Source organism: Barbatula barbatula, assembly GCF_947034865.1.
Source record: "Barbatula barbatula genome assembly, chromosome: 11".
Classification (NCBI taxonomy): Eukaryota; Metazoa; Chordata; class Actinopteri; order Cypriniformes; family Nemacheilidae; genus Barbatula; species Barbatula barbatula.
The window spans coordinates 16,494,218-16,519,844 of record NC_136774.1 but is presented as its reverse complement, the minus strand read 5'-3'; the positions used below and the strand labels follow the sequence as shown (position 1 = coordinate 16,519,844).

Sequence of the window (25,627 nt, the reverse complement as noted above, 5' to 3'; positions counted from 1 at the left end):
ATTTATTACTTTTTCTTGCAAAATGTTTTATTCCGAAATGTAATAGATTTTTTTAAATACTGATGTATATTTAAAATCCTTAGAGAAGTCTAAAAATCTCATGGCTATAAAGCGGAAGCAGAAGGGATTTTACCAAGCTGTCAGCAAATTGTTTCAAGTCATTTTGCGTAATTTGGGCTTTAACTAGTACTCAAGTAGTCAAAGTCAAATTCTGCTTTATTGTCAATTCTGCCACATGTACTACATACATGTAAAGGATTTAAATTGCGTTACTCTCAGACCCATGGTGTATACAAATAATACTAACACAGAATACAAATATATATATATATATATATATATATATATATATATATATATAAAAGATACAGATAAATACAGATTATTATATATATGTTAAATACAACTTTACAAGCAGGGACATTTAATTTTTTTTAAAAGAAGATTGGAGAAAGAGTGCAAACCAGTGAAATATACAACAGTGCAGATGTGAGGTAGTGCAAAGAGCTTATTAGTCTAATTAAAGTGACAAAGAGAGCAGGCTTTGTTTAACTCTGTCAGAAGAGGTTGAGGGGGGCAGACTGATGCTGAATGAATTAGTGAGCAGTCCAATGATGCATAAAGTAGTTACTTTGCGTAAATATGGGCTAATGGTTTGCACTAATAAGCCATTGGTGGATTCTTATTTTAAATCATGGATAAACAGCGATGAACAAAAGCCTACCTATCAACACTAGCAATGCATAATCAAATTTTTATTCGTCTACAATGTCAATCACCCACCAAAACCAATGCCTTCTGCAAAATGTTTTATTTAAACCTTTAAACATAAATCAGCAAATGTGCCTCAGTCAACGTGTACAGTACATTGGGTAAGATGATAATGTTATGCCAGGACCCTAATTTAGTCTTGCAAGTCCAGATAGAACATTATTTCCTGGCGATAAATTGTTTAATTTATCCAACCATTCTTTTTGTGTTAATTCGCTATACGCCTATGTCTACTCACGTAATTGCAAAGTCGTGCTCTACGTTTTGGTGTGTTTGCTAAGTGTGATTAGCTATACGAATAAATAACTAAACTAATCTGACGATCTGATCAGACAAAACGCGTCTTTTGTTGTTAATTTTTTTTTCAATCGGTCAGATATCTTTCTTCGGTTGTAGCCTATCTATCAAAGTTGTCCTAATAGTCAGCCTCAGACATCACGCCCACGATCTGTTGCCTGAACGTCTGATGCATTTGGCACGCTTTTTTGGAAAAACTTCGGCACGTTCGAAGTCGTCGTCGATTGGTTAAATTACACAGGATTTCCGGTAAATGTGCGTGTCGCGTTCCGTCTGATGAAGTGAGCTGTCGTGTTTGCTATAAAAAAATCACCACGATCGAACAAACGCTTAATTCTTAAAAGTATGCAAGGTTCACGGCATAAATTTATACTCATTTTGTTGATGTTAACTACACATTCGTGAATTTACACAAGTCTGTTACTGTGGGGACATTTTCACGCATCTAAACATTAACGCGACTCAAGCTGTTACTGTGGGGACATTTTCACGCATCTAAACATTAACGCGACTCAAGACGAAACGTGTTTGGTTGCGTAACCTGTCAGTCATGTGTCATATTGGGCGGGCCTTGTCCAAAGAAAGCGGCGATCGATTCCACGCGAGACTATAGTATAGCAGTGGCGGCCGGCCAATAGAGGGCGCTAGGGCGCCGCCCCCCTTAAGCCACAAAAAAAAAAAATTAAAACAATTAAAAAAAAAATAGTAATAATAATGAGAAAAACATCAGTATGTCAATATTTGTGTGTTTTAAATATGGAATGCACCCAGTAATACATGTAAAATATGATACAAAATCATATTTGCAACCTTTCCTCTGCCTGTCTGACCGCTTCATCAGCTCTGGGGCGATAGAGAAAGCGCCCCAAGGAGGCGGGTCTATGTAGCAGTTAAGCCAATTGCTAATTTAAGATATGAATGTATGACATAAAATTTAGCCAATCAGCGTTCTTAAATAGAATCCAAGAAGGGCGATCATTTTATCGCCCCAAGCCCTGATAAAATAAGGACTGGGCTCTAGGGGCGCCATTTTTACTAAACGACAATGGCGAGCGCGGACGTTACTCCTCCAAGACCCACCCTTACTCGGTGAAATCTCTCCTCCAAGATCCGTTTGAGAGGAGAACTTTGTCGGAGAAAGTTCGGGTGAAAGAGCTGGGCCCAGATCAACCTGACCTCTCAATCAAACAGCAGGCTAGCGAAAAAGGGAAGCAGTATATGCGCGGCTTCTCCCGTAGCTTCACACACACACACACACACACGTTTCTTTGTATATAGTTGACCTTAGCATAAAAATCATTCAGTTATATATGGTAGGCCTACTCTAAAAAATGTTAATAGTGTGTTTGCTAATATTACTGTATATATGTTTTGTATCAATTAATTGTTGCAGTTCTGGAGCACATTAACAATTAGTTACATTTAGTTTGATCATAAAATACTTTATGCTATTCTTCCAGTCAAAGGTTTGAGTTCAGCCACTTCATATCCATTTCTATATTATACATCCTTTATACAGTGTAAGAATTCCTATAAACTTTATAATAATTTAATGTTATTGTCCACTTTCCACTCTGTTCTGACAGCATGCATATTGTGTTGCATATTTACTACCAATGGCACCAACAGCCTTTCCAAAAGATGTTACTTATATGTAGAAATAGTCAATTGTTTACAAGTTCAGTTTAAATGCAAATAAAAGGCTTGTGTTTGTGCATCATGATGTTTATGTTTTTGTGTACGAATGCCTCAACTTTTTAATATTGGCATTAAATAATTACTGACTATTTCACTGAGCACTGCTGTCCTGCAGTTTGTGTTAAATTTTATTGCGATGGTTACGGAAACAAAAAAGTATGGCACAGCCCCACCAAGAATATTTTTCACCAGCCGCCACTGTAGTATAGTACTATATATAGACAAGAACCGGAATAGTTCAACATTTTGATGAAAGATTTTAATCCACTTCAAGTGTTGAATAGTTTATTTTAACAATTGCATTGTTGTAATGTTAGTTTATTATTCTTTATTGCCTCTTGGGCAACCTAGATGCTTACACGGCTTACCTTGTTGACAGGTTCTCGTTGTTGGTGGACAGGTTCTCATTGGCTTAATGCATCCCTATACACAGCATTGTGTTTTGATACATTGCAGCATCTATTTGCTTCAGGCTGAAGGCCGAAGGCTATTTGAGCTACATCAGCTCATCTGTGTGATAGTGCCAGATGGGCTACCTTCATTCCCCACATGCATCAAAATTTGTCCTCTTTTTTGACATATTGGATGATGCGGTTTTGTGCACAGAACAGGTACAGAAAAAAAAATGTAGTTGTAATACCTTTTACTGCTGAGAGAAGGAATTAAGGTAAAATGCTGCCCTCTAGTGTTTCAAAAACGCCCGGAGAAATTTGTTACATTTTTTCCAGTAAGGGGACAAGTTCCACAGTGCCGCCTATAAACAGTAATACGGACGTTTTGCATAACATATAAAGTAAATATAATATAATATATACAAATATATAATTGAAAACCGTATAATAATCTATATCAACAGTCTATATGAAAGGTCCCAAAATGCGCCTGTACATGTGCGCAAGAGTAATTAAAGGCTCTGTTGGCACTGGAATACAAGGGGACGTGAGAGAGAATCGAGCGTGAGTTTCTCACGAAACACCCAAAGGGGATAACAAAAAGACCACTTAAAATACATGAAGCTATGGTTTACTGAAGTCGACGTTTTAGAAAAATAAATAAATGGAAGGCACGTGCTTAGTTAATAAAACCGTGCTTTAAAATATAGATTGCAAGAGATAAACGCATGCCATGTTTAATGTGGCCTATAGATAGTTTTAGATATATGTTATATCAATTATGTCATAAAATAAGCGAAGCAGCTATTTAATAATGTTTTAATTTCGCAACAAATTATACAATAAATCTTCGTTACAGCTCTGTAGAGAATGAGATCTGGTTGCGGCGAAGAGTGCGCGCGGGGAGGTAACCAGAATGAGCAGCGCCTTTTACTGGAGAGCTGTGTGTGTACTATCATATTTTACACTGGGAAGCGTGTGAATATCAGTACACTGGATGGACCTGCAAAAGCGACATCTTTGCTGGGGCTCATGGTGGGAAATGGAGCACTTCAAAGCACAACTTTTGACACGAGCTTTGCCTATAGCTTGAATCTGGATTGTTGACATGGCAGTTGACGGTAATTGTTTTACTTATTTACAAAGATGATCGTACTCGCATTAGTAACTAGATGATGCATTGCGAACTATAGCGATGAGTCGCTGGTTTAACAGTTACATTTTATGTATTTTGTTTTAAGACTGATGCACTTGACATTCAGTTGCTCGCGTTTCTCATATTTGATAGAAAAGGATCAAACAAAATCACGTTTTATACCTGTAAATTACACATTTTAAGCTTAAAATAGCCTTGTAGTCAGTAATATGGTTATTTTAGTGAAGTGTGTTGAGTAATGTATGTATGAAGACTCATTGATTTTTCAGAACTACAGTTTGTACTGTGTACAACGCCATATATTTAAATGGAAATGAGTTTAGAACTTACTATGAATCCATCTTCTCACATAAAATTGACTCGACAGCAGTTCTGTAATGGAGGAAATGAGGAATTGTAGAACAGTATGTGTGTTTATGTTTTTGGTTGGCCAATATAATAGTGAATAGCCTACCAAACGTTAAAGGGAAACTATTTGTCTCTGTGTACATTTAATGCTTATGGTTGAGCTTTGAATTGTAAAGTGTTATTGACTTGACAAAATATCCCCTACGAAACTCCAGGTCTTGACTTGTCCTTCAAAAACCACAACAAGAAAACCCCAATCTTAGCTATGTACTGTTCTCGCGACTTTCAACCCTATTGTGGCGTGACATCATAGAACATAATGAAACAACTTTTGATTTCCACTTTACTAGGGAACCAGTTACCTGCTGTGTGCTTCATGTCACTACACTGCTTTAATGAAGGTTTGCATATTCATTTTTGCATCCATCTGCATCGATAATGAGGCCGGGCAGATCTGAAGGCTCTATCTCCAGATTTCTCTCCCTCTTGCTCTCTCTGTCTGTAGCTCATTACTCCGCACAGATGTTGTGTTTTTCTCTCTCGCTTAAGTTCTAACCCCTCGTGCTGCTCAGAGATCTCTGGCACACTTGCTTGGCTCTCCCAAGAGAACACATCATAAGTCCAGTGGGTTCAGCAGGTGAGGAAGAGACCTTGGCCTAGATTTTATCATCTCTAAGAAATAAGATTTCATCTCATTTGTTGATGACACATTTTTTCATAAAATTTTATTTTTGAGTTGTGTACGGTGTGAGTGTAAAGCTTTATGGACTAATGTTTGTTTTATTGATTGACATATGGAGCAGAATACCCAGTGCCTTGCGTGTTGCCCTAAGCGACTGTACATTTGTGATGCAATTTTCATTCACAATGCATATGTTTAAATCTTGAACAAATGTATATTTTTCAGTAAACCAAGTTAAATTACAACTAAACTCGATTAGCATTTTTGTTGTATGAACAAGAGCAGGTTTGATATTTTAATAATAAAGAACCCCTTTTATATCATCACAAGCAAAAGATAAAGGCATGATGGTTAATCAGCTTACAGCAAAAGATAATCGTAAGGTGCATCACGATTGCACCATGCACATTTATCTGTGATTTGTCTCTGAATTTCAAACACAACCGTTTGCCATTTCTAGATGCTGTTTCTAGATTTAGTCTTTTTGTGCCCGAACACAGAAAAGAAGGCCAACGTCTGTACAGGACTAACAGGCGTTGACATGATTTCGCCCTCTAGCCAGAGCAGCGCGACATCTCTCTAATGTCTGCTTCATAGGCACTGTGATGAAAGACTTTGTTCATCTGTAACTCCATCCCAAATACATTCATACAGGCAGGCACCCCCCATGCGCTCTTGATGAGGACAGCCTTTGTAGCCGCCTGTGGGGCTACAGGGAACGAGTAAAATACATCCTTTTATCTCATCCAGCCCACCACCTTCCAACAGGCACATCTCGTATGTAGACATAAAAAATACATGCACACATACATTTTAAAACCAAGGCGTATAGATAGATAACATTAATATGCTCTTTTGTTCCGAACCCTTGGTGGTGATTGGAAGTATGTAGAATACTGTCTTTGTTAATGCACTTTCTTCTCTCACCTCGTGGGATCAGTTCACCCTACCCACCAAATCATTTACAACCACAAGCCGTGTAAAACCACTCTGCTTTGTTGCTTCTGGATTTATGCACGTGTATCTTACACAATTATATGTGTATATACTCTCAGTTTACAGTGTGTTTAAGCAGATTCAGTTTTTTAAACGAGACAGGTAATAAAGCTCTCGCAGGAGTCTTGGTTAATTACATTTTCCGTTGCGTATCTGAATGGTCTGTCTTTTTCCAGCCCAGCAAGAATGTTGCTGTAATATGTTTTTCAAGTGGTTCGCTATTTAGCAGCACTTAATGTTTTCCTTCCTGGAAAACTGGAGCCTCATATGCTTTTCATTAGATTACCCCATGGGTTACCAATGCTCTGCTGTTTTATCACCCTCTGACACGCTAATGCATAATTCTTCCTGTTAACTTTGCTGACTAGCATCTTTAAGTATTATTCTGGGAGGAATCCAAGCCACCCAATCACCCGCTGGAGATGTGGGTCATTCAGATATTTCTTTCTGACAGGGCTTAGCTTTTAACTGTCCTCGCATAGATGCCATTTTTTGGACTGCTCACCTTTGTGTTGTACTCTTGTGTGGAAAAGAAAAGCATTCTGTCATACATTACTCATTTCTTAAGAAATAATGTTGTTTTTGTTGAGTGAACTCGTTTTCAAAAGCGACCCTAATTTTAACCATCAAATAAAACCATTTACATTTATGCACTTAGCTCATGCTGTTATGCAAAGCTTGTATGCAAAGTATACATTTAGAAAATATTTGATATGCATTAAAATGCTTGCACAGTGCACGCTGAGTATGTGCTGAATCTCCCACAATGCATTAGTCCCCCCTGAGGCCAGGTTGCTGACTGATAAGACAGGACTGCTTTACATCTCAGAGGTCTGTGTGTTTCTGAAGGGGGTTATGAATGAAAACATGTAGTAAAAGAATATGTCTACGTGCACAAATGCTCAATCTCTTAGTCTTTCTCTTTTTCTTATTAGCGGCCTCCAGTTTTACATTCTGTCGCCCTGCGGTGGAGTACAGGGCCCTTCCAGATGACTTTAAATACCAGCTGAGCCGCTGCGCAGGTGGAAACCTCACCTGGCATGAGGGGCACAGCCGCAAAACAGCAGGCGGCCGAACGGTCAAACTGCTACAGCAACCCGGAACTGAGGGACCACAGGTAAGAACAGTGCCCATTGAAGACTCCAGAGTCTTATCTAGTTGAAATCCTCTTTTTATCAAATGGGTGAATGGGAGTAAAATTCACATCTGCAGTGTTAAAAAGATACGCAGCACTCTTCCTTTAAATAAATAGATAAGAATTAACCCAAGGGTTTTATTATGTATTCCTTGTATGAGCTTCACATGATGAACATTTCATACCATCTCATTAATAAACTGAAGCAAAGTACCAAAACTGGGTACAGAACTTTCGAAATGCTTTTTTGTGAGTACAAATGGCACGTTACTTTAAAATGTATCAGGAAAGACCTTGATCTTGAAATTCAGCTGTGAAAAAATCGTTTTTAGGCTGTGGAAACTATAGTCTCCTTATGCAAAGGCTGCTTTCTGCTCTAAAGCCTATTCATAATAAAGTGTCAATGGAGAAGTTGTGTTTGTGTAGATGTCATCTATAGCTCCCCATTGTTGCTGTATTAATATTGGGCAATCGACGATCCATTAAAGGGGGTGAGGAAACAAAGTGCTCCATTTCTCTCGACAGCCATCCATCCATCCATCTTTCCATCAATCCATTTAAAAGGGTGCACGGTTTGTAGAGGCAGAATGCTGTAAGGCCAGAGGGTAGAGCAAAGAGAGGCCACGATCTACACAGTGGCTTTAAAAAGCTTTGGTCGGCCTTACGGTCACACGAGCACTGACTGCTTGTTGATTCGAGCTCTGAGAGCAGAGATATGGGCTGTAAGGTGTGGATTGAACTTCCTTTGATCTGCATTAGCATATTAATGAAGTGAGCGCCAGGCTGGTCTGTGGAGCTTTGTGGGTCAAAGTCAGACTCGCCCCGACAGTCAACCTCCTCGTACAATTTACAACAGGATGGCACATGCTAATTAGTCCCAAACCTGATTTAGGAAAACTGAGATAGATAATATTATCTTAATGAGTTTGTGTTCAGACTTTAATTAATGTTACTTAAAGGTCCAGTGTGTAATTTTTGGGATGATCTATTGATCAATATAATATATTGTACATACAGTAGCTGTGGCTTCAGGGGTGTATAAAGAGTTTACACAATGAAGGAGCGGATCCCCTTGCATGTAATTCACCATGTTCTGTCAGCCGTCGTAGTGGGAGCGGTTGGTTGCAATTCGCAACCTTGCTGCTAGACATTACTGACTGGATCTTTAAAAGTAATTGCTTGTGGTATATCAGCCTTCCATTTTCTTTTCCGTTTTTCTTTTTCTGGCTTTGAATTAGTATATTTTATCTCAATGAAATAAGAATAGGCGCTTTTCATTTGTAAAATATTATTTTTCATTTTACTATACTTAAAGGTTACTTGTGTAGAAATAATTTTCTTTAACATAATTCTTTGTTTTTGTTTTCTTATAAACAATGATCTGTATTTAGTATGTTTCTTGCTCTGTATTTTAAAACTGATTGTAGGGTACTCTGATTGTAGGATAGGGTACTCTCAGACTCTTATTATAGTCATATTATTCTCGCTGGAAACTATGGTGTGATTATATAAAGCTGCCACTATAGAAAGTAAGATTGGTCTATCTATCTCTGTGGAGTGGTCATGACCTCTGGCTAGAAATAGTTGTTGCTTGTAATTAAGTGTTAATAGTCTAAGGTGACAATAAAGGTACGTTTTAGCAGTGAGTTGCGCTGGAAAGACAGAACGGGCCTTCGCCATGCCACTTGGACACAATTGGGCCAGTGGGTGGTTGGTGGTTTTTCTTCTCTCACATTTTTACCACCTTAAATAATGAAAATGTTGTCATCATTTACTCACCCTCTTGTTATTTCAAACCTGTATGGCTTTCTACTGCAGAACACAAAAAAATATATTTTGAAGAATACTGGTTGCCAAACAACGCCAGTACCTATTCACTTCTATTGTATGGAAACACACACTATTGTTTGGTTTCCTACATTCTTCAAAATATCTTCTTTTTTGTTCTGCAGAAGGTTTGAAATGACAAGAGGGTGAGGAAATTATTCCAGAATTACCATTTTTGGGTTATCTATCCCTTTAATATGCAAAATACCAAGCATCAATTATTATTTAGGAAAGAAACAAAAATACATCTGTTTTGTCATCTAAAACCTAAATTAAAAATCTTAAATAAATGTTTGCTTTTTTTAAGTGATTGAAGAATGAACACTAAACCTTTTTAGCTTGTTTAAATATTTTTTTTCAAAACTGCATTAGCATGTAAGGGCACAGACTGTTTGCCTTTGAATTGAACTAAAAGTAAATTCATGATCAAAAGCTTGCCGTGATCCGACATCTATTTAATATTTTGTCCTTATAAGAACCCCAAGCGTGAGTTGATGAGATTCTGGCTAACCTCTGCTCCTCTATTTGGCCTTCATTAAAATCGTCGGTAATGAATGGGGAACCTTGTTAGCCCACAGTGACAGGAAAAAGAAACAGCTAAGCTCTGTTTTATCTTCCCCTAATGGTTTCATCCTCAAATGCTTTGTTTATACCGTCCACACTTGTTAGTATTTTCCCTAACAATGTAGGTTTGAAAAGTTGTTTGTCTCTACTGTACATAAAAAGAGTCACTGAGATCCAGAAAAAAAGAAAACAATCACTTTTATCACAAATCTTTTCCTGCTTTTCTCATTAGTGTTATTGCGTGTACACTTTGCCAAGACGCAGCACTGCGGACAGCTTTGAATGATAAAATGCAAAAAAAAGTAAATTTACCATTAAAATAAAATATAAAGAGTTTGTTTATTCAAGAATTTGAATTTTTTGTAGTCATTTGTGAGTTGAAGATCACTTGATGGATTGGATTTTATGTTCTCTTTGTGGACTCCCACTGATTCTCTAAGGGTTTTTCTGAATGTAACTTCACTATAAATAATTAATATTGTTAGTTCAAGGGGCGTGATTTTTCCTCCCCCATGTCTAGGCTCTGTCTGTACCACTGCCTATAGGGACATTCCATGTATGTGACTCCATCCTCTGTTGTACAGCGCTCTAATTATGAGAAATCGTAAATAAAAGGCTGGCTGGTTGTTGAAGTTTTTAAAACTTGAAAGCTCATTGTACAAAACCTTTTACAAGGCACAAACAATAGGGAGTTCAGGTTTTTAAAAAGAGGCAGGTAGATACAAATCTTCCCTGGTTGGCACAAACAGTTCAGATAGAGATGCTGTCAGTGCTATGCCTGATTGCCTAATGTTCTCATCTACAAGACATCAGTGCACTTATGCCCTCCAGAGAGCTTCAGAAACAAAGAGACGATGTACTTCCAACCAAATGCCGGCTGAGTGGAGCGTTCATCGATTCAGTATGTGTGCACACATGCATACATGTATGTGCATGTGCAAGAATGTATTGTGAGATTTTTTGCCGTTCCAGAAGGAAGAATTCCCCCGTGCCCTTAAGGGCAAATGCAGCAGAGATATAAAGTAGAAAAGTTGCCTGAGGGAGGGAGAGAGGCAGTTGGGGACGAAACTGTGAAGGAGAAAGAAAATTGAAGATGAACTTGAGGGATGGGGGACAGATGGTGGCAATGGTTTGGAAAAGCTAAACAAAAAGAGGGGAAGAGAGAAAATGAAGGGCTTGGATTCTGCGAGGATAGATGACTGTGGTGATGAATCAGAACAGTAAAGAAAATATGCAGAGCACAGACATTAAAGCTGAGCTGGTGTTTTATGGAGTCTTTGGAGTTTTTATTTGTCTTATGAGTATCTACACAGACTCAACTGACTCTTCATCGACACCGAAATCAATACTGTGGGTGACAACAGACGTATTAAGTATCATCTTCATTTAATGACAAACCAGAATTTGTTTGTCTGTCACAAGGGCAATAATATAGTGTGGTGTGTATGGTGGGAATAGAAACATGTAAGACCTCTGCATCCATGTGTTGTCTTCAGATGTTTATGTATGTGTCTATAGATTTAACTATGCTTAATTCAGACTTTTGCATATTTTGTTTCTTAATTTGACAAGAACGTTTTTTCTTTGTTTCTGCCACAAAAATGGATTTAATGATTGAATACTATGAATATTAAAGTTATGCTTTCTGTTTTAAAGATTTCACAAAGGATAAATAAAATACCATGTAAATATTTATGCTTTTTGGTGTCAAAGTAAACATCATTAGATTGTAGGTCACAGACACATTGAACTCCGTTTCAATTACTCTTATCAAAACTTGAAACGAAATGGCTCTAAAAGTGATTTACATAAGCGTTATTAATATGTGCTCACATGTAAGAGTGTGTGATGAAGGTCAGTTGGCTGGTATTGGGCAGGTTGTCGCCAGCGCAGTGAATGTAACGAATACTAATCACTCCAGAATGGCCTTCATTTATAGCTCAGTTTGTGGAATCAGGGGCGTGTCAGTTTGCCAGCCAATCAGATGGCTGTGTGAGATTAAACTATCCATCTTAATCACAGACAGTGCATGATGTGTAACGCTGTTATTCAAAAAATATATATTTCCCGCAGGTCCTAGTGGGAGGGAGACTCTTAACTTAAGAGGGAGGCGTGCAGTTTAAATGTGTACCACCTTTTTGTGATGCTAGAGATTCGTTTCTGAATGACTGTTTATGCATGGGGGGACTCAATTTATTTAGAAGTCAGTCACAATGTCTTTGTAAATACGAATTTATATTTTTGTCAGATTTCTCAATGCTTCTGTTTTTCTCCATCATTTCTCATGCTGTTTCTCTATTCTCTATTTCTCAGTTACGTTCAGATGAATCTTACTCCGGTTACCACACCAGCCCCACCTTGCCGTGTCTTTCCAGGCCGGTGGTTCTGTGGTCTCAGCAGGATGTTTGCAGATGGCTAAAGAAACACTGTCCGCACAACTACTTGACCTATGTGGAGGCGTTTTCTCACCATGCCATTACAGGTGCCTGTTCATCTAAAAAAAAATCTAGATCACATATACATTGAGTATGAGTCAGAGAGAGGCACAAACAGTGAGGCAGTGATTTAACACAGTGTATAGATGAGTGTTTTTTCCGACTGTAGACTGTATTTCATTGAAGAATTTAGGGCCTTTCTGTGAAAGATAGTTGGGCACTGGGTGGGGAAATGAACTCCTGGTGGCTTGTGCCTCCGGGCAGCAGCTCCACCAAGCATGTTACAATAGACACACATTCTTTCCTCCATTTCTTGTAATATCTGTCTCTGTCATTTTCCAACTGTCTTAGGTCGTGCTCTGTTGAGATTGAATGGCGAGAAGTTAGAGAGGATGGGTTTGGTTCAAGAGACCCTGAGACAAGAGCTTCTCCAGCAGGTTCTACAACTACAAGTACAAGAGGAAGGACGCAACTTACAGCTGCTTAGCCGAGGTGTGTGTGTGTGTGTGTGTGTTTCTAAGAATGCAGCAGAACCCTTGTAGCCAATGCAGTGTTTTATCAGGCTTCTTAACTAGTTAAACCAGTTGAAATAGCTTAACTTTTTTATATTTTTATATATGTGCGTGCATGTAGTATGCAACCATTGGAGAACTATTTGGAGATTTTACACCCATTCATTCATGCAGTCCATCTCAATCTTTTTACATTCCCTTTCTCCAGGGCTATCTGGAAACCTGTCATAGCTTCAGCCATGCGTGGGGCATCTCTTCCAGGCTGGTTGCACTTTGAAGAGTGTCTGCGGTTTCAAGCCAAAGACATTTGACTGAAGCTGTCATGGGTTTGGACAAATAGACATGGGGACAGCCTTCAGTTATGCTCCTTAACTCCCACATTCTTTCTATGCTTCAAGAAACTCCGACCAGATGAGATTTATGAAAGATTTCACATATGCCTGTTGATTTATCAACCCTCATCTGTTTCAAAATGTGGAATCCTGAATTAGGATATCTGATTGTGGACCCAGTGTTAGCTTCCTGCATTCTGTTGCAACGACCTGACTTTAATTTGAATATGCTGATGACCTCGGTGACTGATAATCTTTATGGATCACACTGTTACTGTTAGTGACGCTGAACGCTTGTCTACAGAAAACAGGTTTGCTTACTTTTATGCTGGAATGTGATCTTGCCAGACGTGCCCTCAAACGGAAGACTCTGGCAAAAGCTAAATGTGTTTTGTTGAATTCCTGCAGTTGTGTAAGAAGTTGTGGTGTGTATGAAATTTGCACCTAAAATATTTCAAAACGTAACTTGTGCAGCCGGTATCTGACTATAGGCTGTCTGCCTATATGTTGTAATAAGTTGGAGATAATTTTTTAAACAATTAGTTACTTTAATCTAATATAATTTATTTAATTCTGTTTCTGGGTAGAAACATAACAATTTATGTGAAAGTGGTGAAATTAGTCAAAACTGGTTCACGATAGCTCATAGAAGGTGAAACCTTTCGCAGCTTCGCATGTCCCTGGGTCAACATAAATCATACTTTGGAAACTATTATGTTCAAGTCAAAATGAGTACTGAGGTAAGCTCTTGTACAACATTATGATCCACCATCAATCAATCAAAACCATATTCCTCTAGTTTCACTTAAGGGTATAAATGATATTAGAACTTGCGTTTGAGCATTTTGCCATGACTGTTTTTTTTAGGACCAACAAAGGATTTTAAATGCAGGAACATGCCTTACCCTGCAAAATCGCGTGACGAAAGCATTGACATTGAAATTATTTCAGCCACAGAAAAAAAGCATGTAAATTACAAAGCTCTGTAAGCCTCAGAGAATCACAAATGACAGATGTAAAGTCAAGACAAACAGATGACATGCTGCGTCACTGTAGCTTAAAAAAGAATCAGGTGTGGGCTTGCCCGAGGGACCATTCAAACAGCCCACATCAAACATTAAGACGATACAGCGTGAGAACTCTGAAAGCGGATTGAGACATGCAAGAACTCTGTAAAACTGTGTGTCTATGTTTACTTTTGTGAGAGTGTATTATATCATGATGAGTCAAGTAATGATACGAGTCTGATTTCTCACACTATACATGGATTACTGTAATTGTGACTCAGCTTTTGATATAATTAGACCTGAAGATGAGCTTTCTGTCATGTTAGAGGTACATTCTTTCTGATTCAAGGGGCTGCCAGTTAGTAGCTTTCAGGCGACATGCACATCTTTTCAAAGATACAGGAGAAAGGTTTCTAATGAAAAAGCGAAACTAGTTTAAATGTTGTATTCTTGTCAAAACAAAATGCACATGCAAATTCTTTTCAGCCACTGCTCGGATTACACAATGTGGTTTTACCTGAGGGTTGCATTGGTCACGTAAAATTTGAATAAAACATTCCCTGACTGCTTTTTGTCATGTTTTCACATTGGCATAGTAAAAGTCTCTTCAAATACGTATATTTGTATGGTTTCTGTCATTTATTTTCCAAGAATATTAAATAATAAATCCAAGCTGTGGGGAAAAGGTGCAGACGACCGTCGCATCTGACGTTGCCAATGCAGACATTAGGATTGACCCACTACAGCTTATTTATTGTTCATGCGATTAATACATGGTATAAGTCGTTCAACATGCTTTTAATAACAATATCCCCAATGATGAAAAGTAAATGAATCATTACAAAACCCAAAGAAATATTCTACCCTGGTGTCCCAGTTACACAAGCTGGTTTTGTTCTCTAATGAGTTTGTATTATAATAAACAAGTCTCCTTCCTGAGTTTACATCTCTGCTGAAAAACAGTACAACCTGTCAGTAATAACATTGGATATAATGGTTTTAAAGGAAATTGTATTGAAATTTACGTGGTCCACCGGTAATGTATTGTTGGGATGTTATTTGGGGGATGTGAACCAGTTGAACACCATTAAATCCACAATACATAACGAAATGTTGTAATGGTGTTAATGGAAGACAGTTGATGGTTTATAATGGAATTTGTAATGAATACCCTTAAATTGTTTGGTGTTTTTACGGCACCCCTTTTCACAACCCGTGCCGCCCACCACTGTAAACTGATATAAGACATCCTCTCTGTTGGTGTAGTTCATAATAAATCTCTGTCTCCTGATTCTATTAATACACCTTATCAACGTCACCTGTTGATCTGATCCTCTTACTGTAGGCTACTTGAACAAGCCGTCACACTGTTTCTATTCATTTAAAGTTTCTTGAAGATATTTGTGGTCCTCTAACGTTCACACTTAAAAGTCGATGAAACAGATGTTCACATGGAGTCTGTTGGGCTGGTGTGGTTAAAGCAGGTGTGTGTTTTTCTAGCAGTTAAATGTCCGCCCTTCCATGACCCAGGCTTTTTGCCATTCCTTGTTATTATTTGCTGGTTTATCTGTGTTGGGCTGTTTGAGCTTGTGAATGAGAATGTGACCTTATTGGTGAATATGGATGACAGTCGTCAGGCTATCTCTCGAGTTGATATGAGCATACTGCCTGGATAAACCGGGCCCCGGGTATTAGGCTGCTGGGCTCTTCGCACAGATCCACTAGAACTTTAATCAGAACAGAACTACTACAAAGTACATGATTTAAAACCGGATAAGACTAATAGGCTCATTTGTTTTTCTGGTGCTAATCTGCTGTTTTGTCTTTTGACTGACCTTAAAGTTTTTAAGCAGCTCCAGCATTCAGTTTTGGTAAGTGTTGTTTTGCTGTTTTGAATGTTGCTTGCTGGCTTTTGCAGTGATGTGACTAGTTGCGTGAGGTTAAAACGGTGACAGGAGACATTTGATGTGCATGACATTGATGCGATGTGATGGTGGAAAGATGTTGTTGTTGTTTTTAGTTTATAAATGAGCTCAGTTAAGGATTTGTTTAAGGGCTTAAAGCTTGTTTGTCTCAGTTTGAGGCTGCGTCAGACGATCATCAATCTTGTGACATAATGCACAAGACAGCTAAGACATTGACACACAAACACACACACACAGACTAACCAGTCTGTTTTGTGAGGCTTCAGAAATAATTTGCCTTCAGCATTTACAATACATCCTGGATAAAACAAGTCACACAGGAAATACAATGAATTGCTTTGAACAGAACAAAACAAAAAACTTGTATTACTGAATTCATTTAGGTTCTTAAATAGAAAGCTATTGTTGAAATATAACTGAATCAGGAACCTTTATTTAGTTCTGTGATGCCTGCTTTGTTGTTGAGGTGACAGGTATGAAACTAAAGTATTTGGTTGTGTCCAATCACATTCTCTGTTAAATGTTAAGTCCCTCCCCTTAAAATCGCCTGACTAGCAGGAATCAATCATAGTTCATTGCTGTGACAAAACTCTTCAGTCTTTAGCATCAGAAAGGAAAAACTCTTCGATACTGTATGTCCAACTACTGTATATGATTTTAAAATAATGTATCTGAGAAGAAAACGGCTTGTCAAGTAATTTCATGCACTTTAATGTGGTTAAAGTTGCAATTGTTTCCATAGGAGAGCTGATATAACATTAATATGTCTTCTACATCGGTCTAATTTTGTCATATTAAAGAGAAAGTTCACCCAAAAATGAATTCTTTCATCAGTTATTCACCCTTACATTTAATTGGAAACCATTCATTTCTGTGATGGTTTCTGTTTCTTTTATTTTTATCCGCAGTGTTTTTACATTTGTCATCTGATCTCTTTGAGATCAATTTATCACATACAGGCCATATATATCTTTAAAGAGCTCTTAAAAAGGAATTTAAGGGCGCAACCATGAAAAGATTAAGGTTAAAGATTAAAACCACTGATTTAAAGGAAAAGTTCACTTAAAAAGTTTTTTCCTGTGAAGACAAATAACATGTCGATGTGCAAAACAATTTAACAATAACACAGTCAAACACAAAAATGCATATTGTGTGAGCACCCGCTGAGCACATATACAGTCCTTTTCATCACCGTCAAAGCACATATGGTAATAGGGCAGGAGCGCGATTTTTCCAGGCCTTTGGTCGCCCACATCAGCGATCAAATACGCACCTCTTATGTTACCCATCTGCAGGTTCTGTCTATGGAGGAACAAGCTCGGGCAGCCAAGTAATGACTATAATTTCATCATCCAGGAGCGCTTGACTTTGAGCTGCTTGTGACCACGCTGCGTAAACTTAAACAGGGGAAAAGTGCGAAAATCTCTTTGAGGGTATCATGTCGTTTGCAGACAAAGAGTTGTTGCAGGTATGATGGTGAACTGTTTCATCTTCTGAAGTTCTGAATGTTTATTATATGCTCAGAGAAGCGAGAAACATTTGCTTAAATGTGACCCTGGACAACAAAACCAGTCTTATGGGTAAATTTTTCGAAATTGAGATTTTTACATCAACTGAAAGCTGAATAGTTAAGCTTTTTGTTTATATATGGGTTGTTAAGATGGGACAATATCTGGTGGAGATACAAGAGTGTAAAACTCTGGAAGTAAAGGGTGCAAAAAATCTAAATATTGAGAAAATTGCCTTTGAAGTTGTTAATCCGAGGCACTGTAGCAGGCCATCCACTCACAAAAATAAAGCTTTTATATATTGTGGGTTGAAAATTTACAAAATATCTTTATGAAACATTATCTTTACTTATTATCCTAATGATTTTGGGCATAAAAGAAAAATCTATCATTTTGATCCACACAATGTATTTTTGTCTTTTACTAAAATTTTTCCTGTACTACTTAAGACTGGTCTTGTGATCCAGGGTCACAAATGTAGTCTTTTACTTAACTTTCTTTTGATAAGCAGTATTTTGTTTTACCTCCAGCTCACATTAAGGTTTTTGAAGAAACTGATTCAGATATTCCACTGGTACGGAGGCTGAGGAGGGACATAAAAGAGACGGGCCGGGACATTGAATGTGTCATTAAACAATACAATAAGTTTGTAACGCCAGCCTTTGAGCCTATTTACATTACCAATGTAATGTACTTACTCATTGGTACAGTACCAATGTGAGTTCAATAACTCACCATGGGACTGGCGGATATTGTAGTACCAGGAGGTGTGTTTTACATGCTGTGGTTACCACCACACGTAGCACCACCTGGTGGGGGCTGTTTAACTAACAAGCAGCACAAATGCATTCCAAGTTATCAAAACTTCAGTAATAAAAATAATAAACATAACAATGACAGCAACAAAATAAGAATGGTATTTGTGTGATTTTATATGGTGTCAAGTAAGTGATACTTGGGATGTCTAATTTGATCCAATGTGGTACTTGAGAACCACTGATGTAATGTAATGGATGATATGCATTTGATTTATGATTACTGCTGTTGTTCTTTTTCTCTATTTTACATACACACACACAGGTGGAGGTGACATGGTAGCCATTGACCCGATTGTACAGCATGTTCACAGCCATCCAGAAGAGGTGAGCATTGTGGGAAATTATATTCAGTTAATTGAAGGCAAGGTTCACACAATGAACCGGAATAGCATGCATTCTTCCGTGAAACACAGAAGGAGAGAATTTGATATTGACACAATTGATCCTGACAGCCTCAGCCACCATTCGATATCATTATATAGATTAAGTGAATGGTGACTGAAGCTGTTTGTTTTGTACCATTCTACTCAACCTTTCTGTTTGTGCTTGTTGAAAAAGAGACAGTCCTACATGTTTGGAGTTATAAATGATGACAGAATTTACTTTTTTCTTGATGAATTGTGTTTTTAACCTTATCCTTTCTTCCAGCTACTTTCTTGTTTCCAGACATTTCACATAAACACAGCGCCCTCTGCCTGTGAAAAACTGTTGTTCAGCTTTTCACACACAGGTCCTTCTAAAAAAATTAGCATATTGTGATAAAGTTCATTATTTTCCATAATGTAATGATACAAATTTAACTTTCATATATTTTAGATTCATTTCACACCAACTGAAATATTCCAGGTCTTTTATTGTTTTAATACTGATGATTTTGGCATACAGCTAAAGGAAACCCAAAATTCCTATCTCACAAAATTAGCATATTTCATCCGACCAATAAAAGAAAAGTGTTTTTAATACAAAAAGTCAACCTTCAAATAAGTATGTTCAGTTATGCACTCAATTCTTGGTCGGGAATTATTTTGCAGAAATGACTGCTTCAATGCGGCGTGGCATGGAGGCAATCAGCCTGTGGCACTGCTGAGGTGTTATGGAGGCCCAGGATGCTTCGATACCGGCCTTAAGCTCATCCAGAGTGTTGGGTCTTGCGTCTCTCAACTTTCTCTTCACAATATCCCACAGATTCTCTATGGGGTTCAGGTCAGGAGAGTTGTCAGGCCAATTGAGCACAGTGATACCATGGTCAGTAAACCATTTACCGGTGGTTTTGGCACTGTGAGCAGGTGCCAGGTCGTGCTGAAAAATGAAATCTTCATCTCTATAAAGCTTTTCAGCAGATGGAAGCATGAAGTGCTCCAAAATCTCCTGATATCTAGCTGCATTGACCCTGCCTTGATAAAACACAGTGGACCAACACCAGCAGCTGACATGGCACCCCAGACCATCACTGACTGTGGGAACTTGACACTGGACTTCAGGCATTTTGGCATTTCCTTCTCCCCAGTCTTCCTCCAGACTCTGGCACCTTGATTTCCGAATGACATTCAAAATTTGAGCAACAGTCCAGTGCTGGTTCTCTGTAGCCCAGGTCAGGCGTTCTGCCGCTGTTTCTGGTTCAAAAGTGGCTTGACCTGGGGAATGCGGCACCTGTAGCCCATTTCCTGCACACGCCTGTGCACGGTGGCTCTGGATGTTTCTACTCCAGACTCAGTCCACTGCTTCTGCAGGTCCCCCCTGAACTTTATCACAACATGTTAATTTTTTGAGAAGGACCTGTATACGGTTGATTCGAATTTAGTAAACATTTGAAAGTGAAAATGTAAGCATGTAGAAAGAGTGAGAGAATCAGAGATGGAGAGAGAGTGAGAGAATAATAACATCTATTATTCTCTCACTCTTTCTCCATGCTTACACTTTCTTTTACACAGTTTTGAATTATCTTTAATCTCTTTCCCCCTGCATTCTCTTAGCAGCGTGAACTTAGTGTCAGGTAGAGATGCTTTTATTTGCATGGTGTCTATCTCTCTTGCTCTATCTTTTGCTTCTTTATATCTTTTTCATTGGTTGTTCATCCCTGTGGAGGATATGGTGATGGTCAGGCAATGTTTTCATCTAGTTCTCTGTATTACATTAAAGGAGTCTTATGAGAGGGCTTAAACAAATATTATCGTTTGTTTCAGGTGTAATCCAATGTGTATACATGATTAAAAAAGATTGAAAACGCTGTATTTTCCACATACTGTGCATGTTTGTATCTCCTCTTAGCCCCGCCTCTCTGAAACGCGCGGATTTAAAGCTCATCGCTTTGAAAAGCGAGGTGTGCTATGATTGGCCAGTTAACCGGTGCGTAGTGATTGGTCGAATCCTGCAAGCGTGTGATGGAAATGTAACGCCTCTTACCATATTTGGAACATCAGGTTTCAAAGCAATTGTACTGACAGGTACGCCCACCTTACTTGCGTAAACATTCGGGCGGTCTTAGTCAAATCATACCACAAACTGACGTAGATTTGTGGGGTCTGGTTACACAAGGCTTTTTAGGCAGGTATGGGTGATCACTCGCTTTTAGATAGAATGTATCTTTTGTTCCGACACTTTAATTTTGCCATTATATGTTTCTAATGCATGCATGGGCAACTTTGAACACACCAAATATTATATTACACTATATTCATAGTTTATACTCATCAGTCGTTGCCTCTCCCTCTCAGTGTGTTGGAGACCACACCACAGGCCACAGGTCTCCACATCATTATCAGGTAAAACATTTATCAACGCTGATGTGAACTATCTATTTACCACATAAGAAGATACTTTTAAACATTGATATTGTCTGTGTTGTGTTTGGCTAGAAACTACAAGCGATCTTTGTGTATAATGCACCGTTTTATTTTCTCTTGTATTCTCGTTTTTAGAAACAAAGACACCAGCCGTGATGAGTTCATATTTTATTCAAAGAGACTGATGGGGTGGCTTATCGAATATGCTCTGTCATTCTTGCCCTCTGAGGTGTGAACAGGTATATTACTCTGCGAGTGAATTGTGTCATTTTCCCAAAGTTATAAATTATTTGTGAGATCAAAGCTGAGTGATCTTTCTTTTTTACAGACCTGCACTGGACAGACAACACAGGGCCAAGCATATGAAGGACGCAGATTTTGCGGGTAAATCTGTGTGATTATTTAAAGGGATAGTTCACCTTCGAGATGTGATGAACACAGAGAAAGATATTTGGAAGAAGCTTGTAACCAAACAGTTCATTGACTACCATAGTAGGAAACATGACAATGGTAGTCAAAAGTGCCCCAGAACTGTTTGCTCTCCTACATTCTTCAAAATATGTTCTTTGTGTTCAACTATGTCAACAACTGTTTGGTTACAGGCATTCTTTCAGAGTAAATGATGACTGAATTTTTAAACTGTTCAATTTGTAAACTGTTCCTTTAAACATCCCTGCAATGTATTATTATTTTATTAAACACTGCATATATTTTCTCTGGGCAGGCGAGACTATGGAACCTGCTTAAAGCGCCGTGTGCAAGGAGTTTCGCATTGATCAGACGAATATGGATTCATTTTATCCAGAGGTAATTTTATGCACACAAAAAAATTAGGACAATAATGGAAGACAGTGAGTGGAAACAGGATATGTCACAAACTAGATTTGAACTAGGTTGCCGACAGGAGCATCACTAATTTATCAACTTCAATAACCATGAAACAAGTTTAAGTGTGATAAATGACCCACCTAAAATGTATTAGAGAACGCTTAAAGACAAAAATAGTTTTGTATTACGCGGGACAACGCAGATTTTTATGCATTTAATCATTAGTTAATTCGTCCAGCACAATCTTTGTGTACTTAAATACATTTTAGTGTGATCTTTGACAGTGGCCTTTGTCAAAAAGTGGTGAACATTCACCTGTTACGTGTTTATGGATTTACTCATAGTTATAAACTGCGGTTAAATGTGTTGTTCAATAATACCGATTTCACTTTTCTCTCTCAGCCTCACACCTCTGTTTGTCCATTTTGCCTGTTGGTCTCTGTCTCCGTGGTAACAGCAATCTCCTAACTCCTCAATGTAATTCTTTTGGCTGTGGTTCCTCACTGTGTTTCCGTGGTAACTGAGGCTTTTGCTTCCCCGTTCTGTTTAGCTGCATTACCTGCGACTGCCCAGAGACATCAGTGAGGATCATGTGATTTTGATGGACAGCACCGTTTCCACGAGAGCGTCAGCCATGATGGCCGTGACAGGTGCTGGTATGTGGCTTCTAACCTTTGTACAGTCAGTTAAGTCTCTGTTCTTCACTTTTACACCAAGTTTATTGAATACTCTTTTCAGGAAATAAATGTATTATGACATATTGTCTGAATTTGTTGCATGCATGTCTATTTTGTTTGTGTGTAAACAGGATCATGATGTCCAGGAGGACAATATTGTGTTGGTGTCTCTCTTGATGACAGAATTGGGAGTTTACTCAGTGGTTTACACCTTCCCTCATGTCAAAATCGTCACAACTGCTGAAGACAAGAGTTTAGATGAACACCTTCATGTCATTCCAGGGATAGGCGAGTTACTCTGACAGAGTTATTGTTCTTGAGGAACTGAGGAGTTAAAGGTAATTTGGATATGTTACAAAGAACATCTTGAATGGTTCAATGAAGGCAATATAATCGTAACCTTTCGTTGAGAATGTATCAACGTTATCAGTCAGACACGTTATCATTTTCTTACTTAGCAACAATGAAACAGTGCAGAACCTTAACCTTATATTTTTTTTGCAAAATCTGAAACTTACTAAAACGAACTATAATAAAAAAAGATTTTGAGACATTCTCAACATGGGGTTGTGTGTATATATATATATACTAAGCAAACTCAAACTTGGCATATGATGCAATATCCAAGGTAGCAAAAGCTATAATGCGTTTATGTGGGTGTCTTTGATGTCCTTGAACGAGACTTTGGTGACCGTTACTTTGGAAAGGATGGGCCCTCATCATGGAGTGATGACAAAGAACTGCAGCAAGAACCGAGTTGAGCTGTTGGTGAGAGGTTTGACACATTGTTCAAGGTCATACACCTTGTACTACATGTGTGTGTACTACATAGTGGTAGGGCAGGTATCAACACTTCCTTTCATAGACCCAGTCAGGCACAAAAATTGTTGTGCTAGCACACCCATGAGGCACACTGTTCTGTAGCACTTCAGTTTTATGACAGTAATTCAGACAAAGATCCATGATATAGATAGATAGATAGATAGATAGATAGATAGATAGATAGATAGATAGATAGATAGATAGATAGATAGATAGATAGATAGATAGATAGATAGATAGATAGATAGATAGATAGATAAGATATAAACGTGTTTATTAATGCATTAATGCATTTTGAATCCGATTGAAATAAGGAAATTACACTTTGTAACAGTAGGCTATTTTTAACTAGTGGAGATTATTCTTTGAAAACAATAGTTTATCTATTTGGCAATGCATGATTTGCTTTCAAAATGGTGAGAAATAAACGTTTCAAACCCCTAAGAATGGCTTAATATTGAAATACTTCAAACAAGCTGTTTTTTGCATTAAATATGTGTTAGTGTATCCCAAGCACCAGGGGGCAGTATATGACCCCTACTGTTCAATTGCACCGTTTGCAAGTTGGATAAGGGCATATCGAACTCAACTGGAAATGTATTTGAAAAAATATATTGTTACATACTCACATATAGACACATCACATATACAGTTGTTTACAGGAAAGAGATAATCAAGCTATTTCTACAATCTAAGCAAAGACGAATTCGACCTAACCATGACATGATGTATGGAAACACGATTCATTTTCATTTGTCTAACTAGAATAGATGAGGGTAAATAAGCCTTCACAGGTACACGGCTCAAGGACTTGTTCATAGCTCTGAGTGAAGGTAAAGTCCTCATTGAGAGGATTTAGATGGAACAAGTTGCATTTGGTTAAGAGCTCAATTGAGATGAAATTACGAACAGCAGAGTTGCTGAGAGAGAGAGATGAGGAGATTTTGTCATAACAGTTGTTTGGAGGAAAGAGCAGTGGAAGGTTGAAAGTGGGATGTGGCAGCCAGTATACACAATAGGGAAAAGCTTGGTGTAAACAGGTTATTTTTAAGATCGGGCCAAATCGAGCAACTGGAAAAGAAGAAGAGAAAATAGTGCCAAAAAGTCACAGCATTGAATTGAAATACAAAATATGTCCAGACATAAGCAGTTTATTAAGTACTTTACAGATTTTACTTATTTGGCACAAATTAACATGCAAAATTCTGAAGTTCTGCATTTTGGATATCTGGCCAAAACTCATTTAAAGGGATAGTTCACCTCAAAATTTTAATTAATTTAATTCTCATAATTTATTCAGCCTCTTCTCATTTCAAACCTGTATGACTTTCTTGCTTCCACAAAACACGAAATAAACTATTTTGAAGAATGTTGTTAACTTGCACCCATTGACTTGACTATTGACAATAGAAAACAATGGGTGCTGGCACTATTCGGTTACCAACATTCTTAAAATAAAATTGTGTTTTGGGGAAGAAATAAAGTCATACAGGTTTGAAATAACAAGAGTGTGAGGAAATGATTCAGCTGATGTTTTGCTCTAGCGAACGACTTGGATTTTAACATAACAACAATATGTAACAACATACAAACCAATTTATATAGGGTGAGTACTTTCTAAAGGCTTTGATGACCTTCAATGGGTTATCACTTCCAAAATATTTTAGGAGGCAAACCCCCTCCAGTGTCAGTGTGGGTCTAAAGCGTGGGTGACATCTCGACTTAGCAAAGCTCCTCGTACATGCTGGATTCGCCTAGACAACAAGCTGGTCTGCGACTGCAGCCTCAAGGTTAACATGTTGCCATGGAAACAAGTCAGCCAATAAAAAAACAGCAGACAGTTGCTATGTTGACTGCACCCTTTTTGTTTTAAGGATGACCTATTTTTTTCAGAGCAAGTGAGATACAAGCTTGTGACACACAGCGAGAGGTTAAAAAACAAGTTTGTAAACAAGTTCAAGTGGAGGATTTCTCCTCATCTTACCTCCTTCGTATGTTTGTATTTTAGTCTGTTAATTGCGATGAGATTTTGTCTCAATGGAGGGGAGTTCTTCAATACCATACCATGACAGTGAGGCTGTTGTCATGGAACAGCATGTACCACAGTGAAAAAG

General features: G+C 38.1%; 1 protein-coding gene across 1 annotated transcript; it reads left to right on the top strand.

The window, feature by feature from the left end:
* The first annotated feature begins 3,687 nt into the window (after window positions 1–3,687).
* Window positions 3,688–15,460, top strand: samd10a (sterile alpha motif domain containing 10a). The gene is made up of 5 exons (XM_079468375.1): window positions 3,688–4,279; window positions 7,276–7,457; window positions 12,180–12,348; window positions 12,653–12,793; window positions 13,022–15,460. Exons 1-5 carry the CDS (start codon window positions 4,267–4,269, stop codon window positions 13,042–13,044), a joined length of 528 nt encoding a protein of 175 aa, XP_079324501.1. The 5' UTR covers window positions 3,688–4,266; the 3' UTR covers window positions 13,045–15,460.
* The last annotated feature ends 10,167 nt before the right edge of the window (window positions 15,461–25,627 follow it).

Excerpts from the sequence above, each read along its gene's own strand:
- samd10a (XM_079468375.1), top strand. Across the intron at positions 7,458-12,179 it reads CCGGAACTGAGGGACCACAG|TTACGTTCAGATGAATCTTA; the intron begins GTAAGAACAGTG and ends TCTATTTCTCAG. Across the intron at positions 12,794-13,021 it reads CTTACAGCTGCTTAGCCGAG|GGCTATCTGGAAACCTGTCA; the intron begins GTGTGTGTGTGT and ends CCCTTTCTCCAG.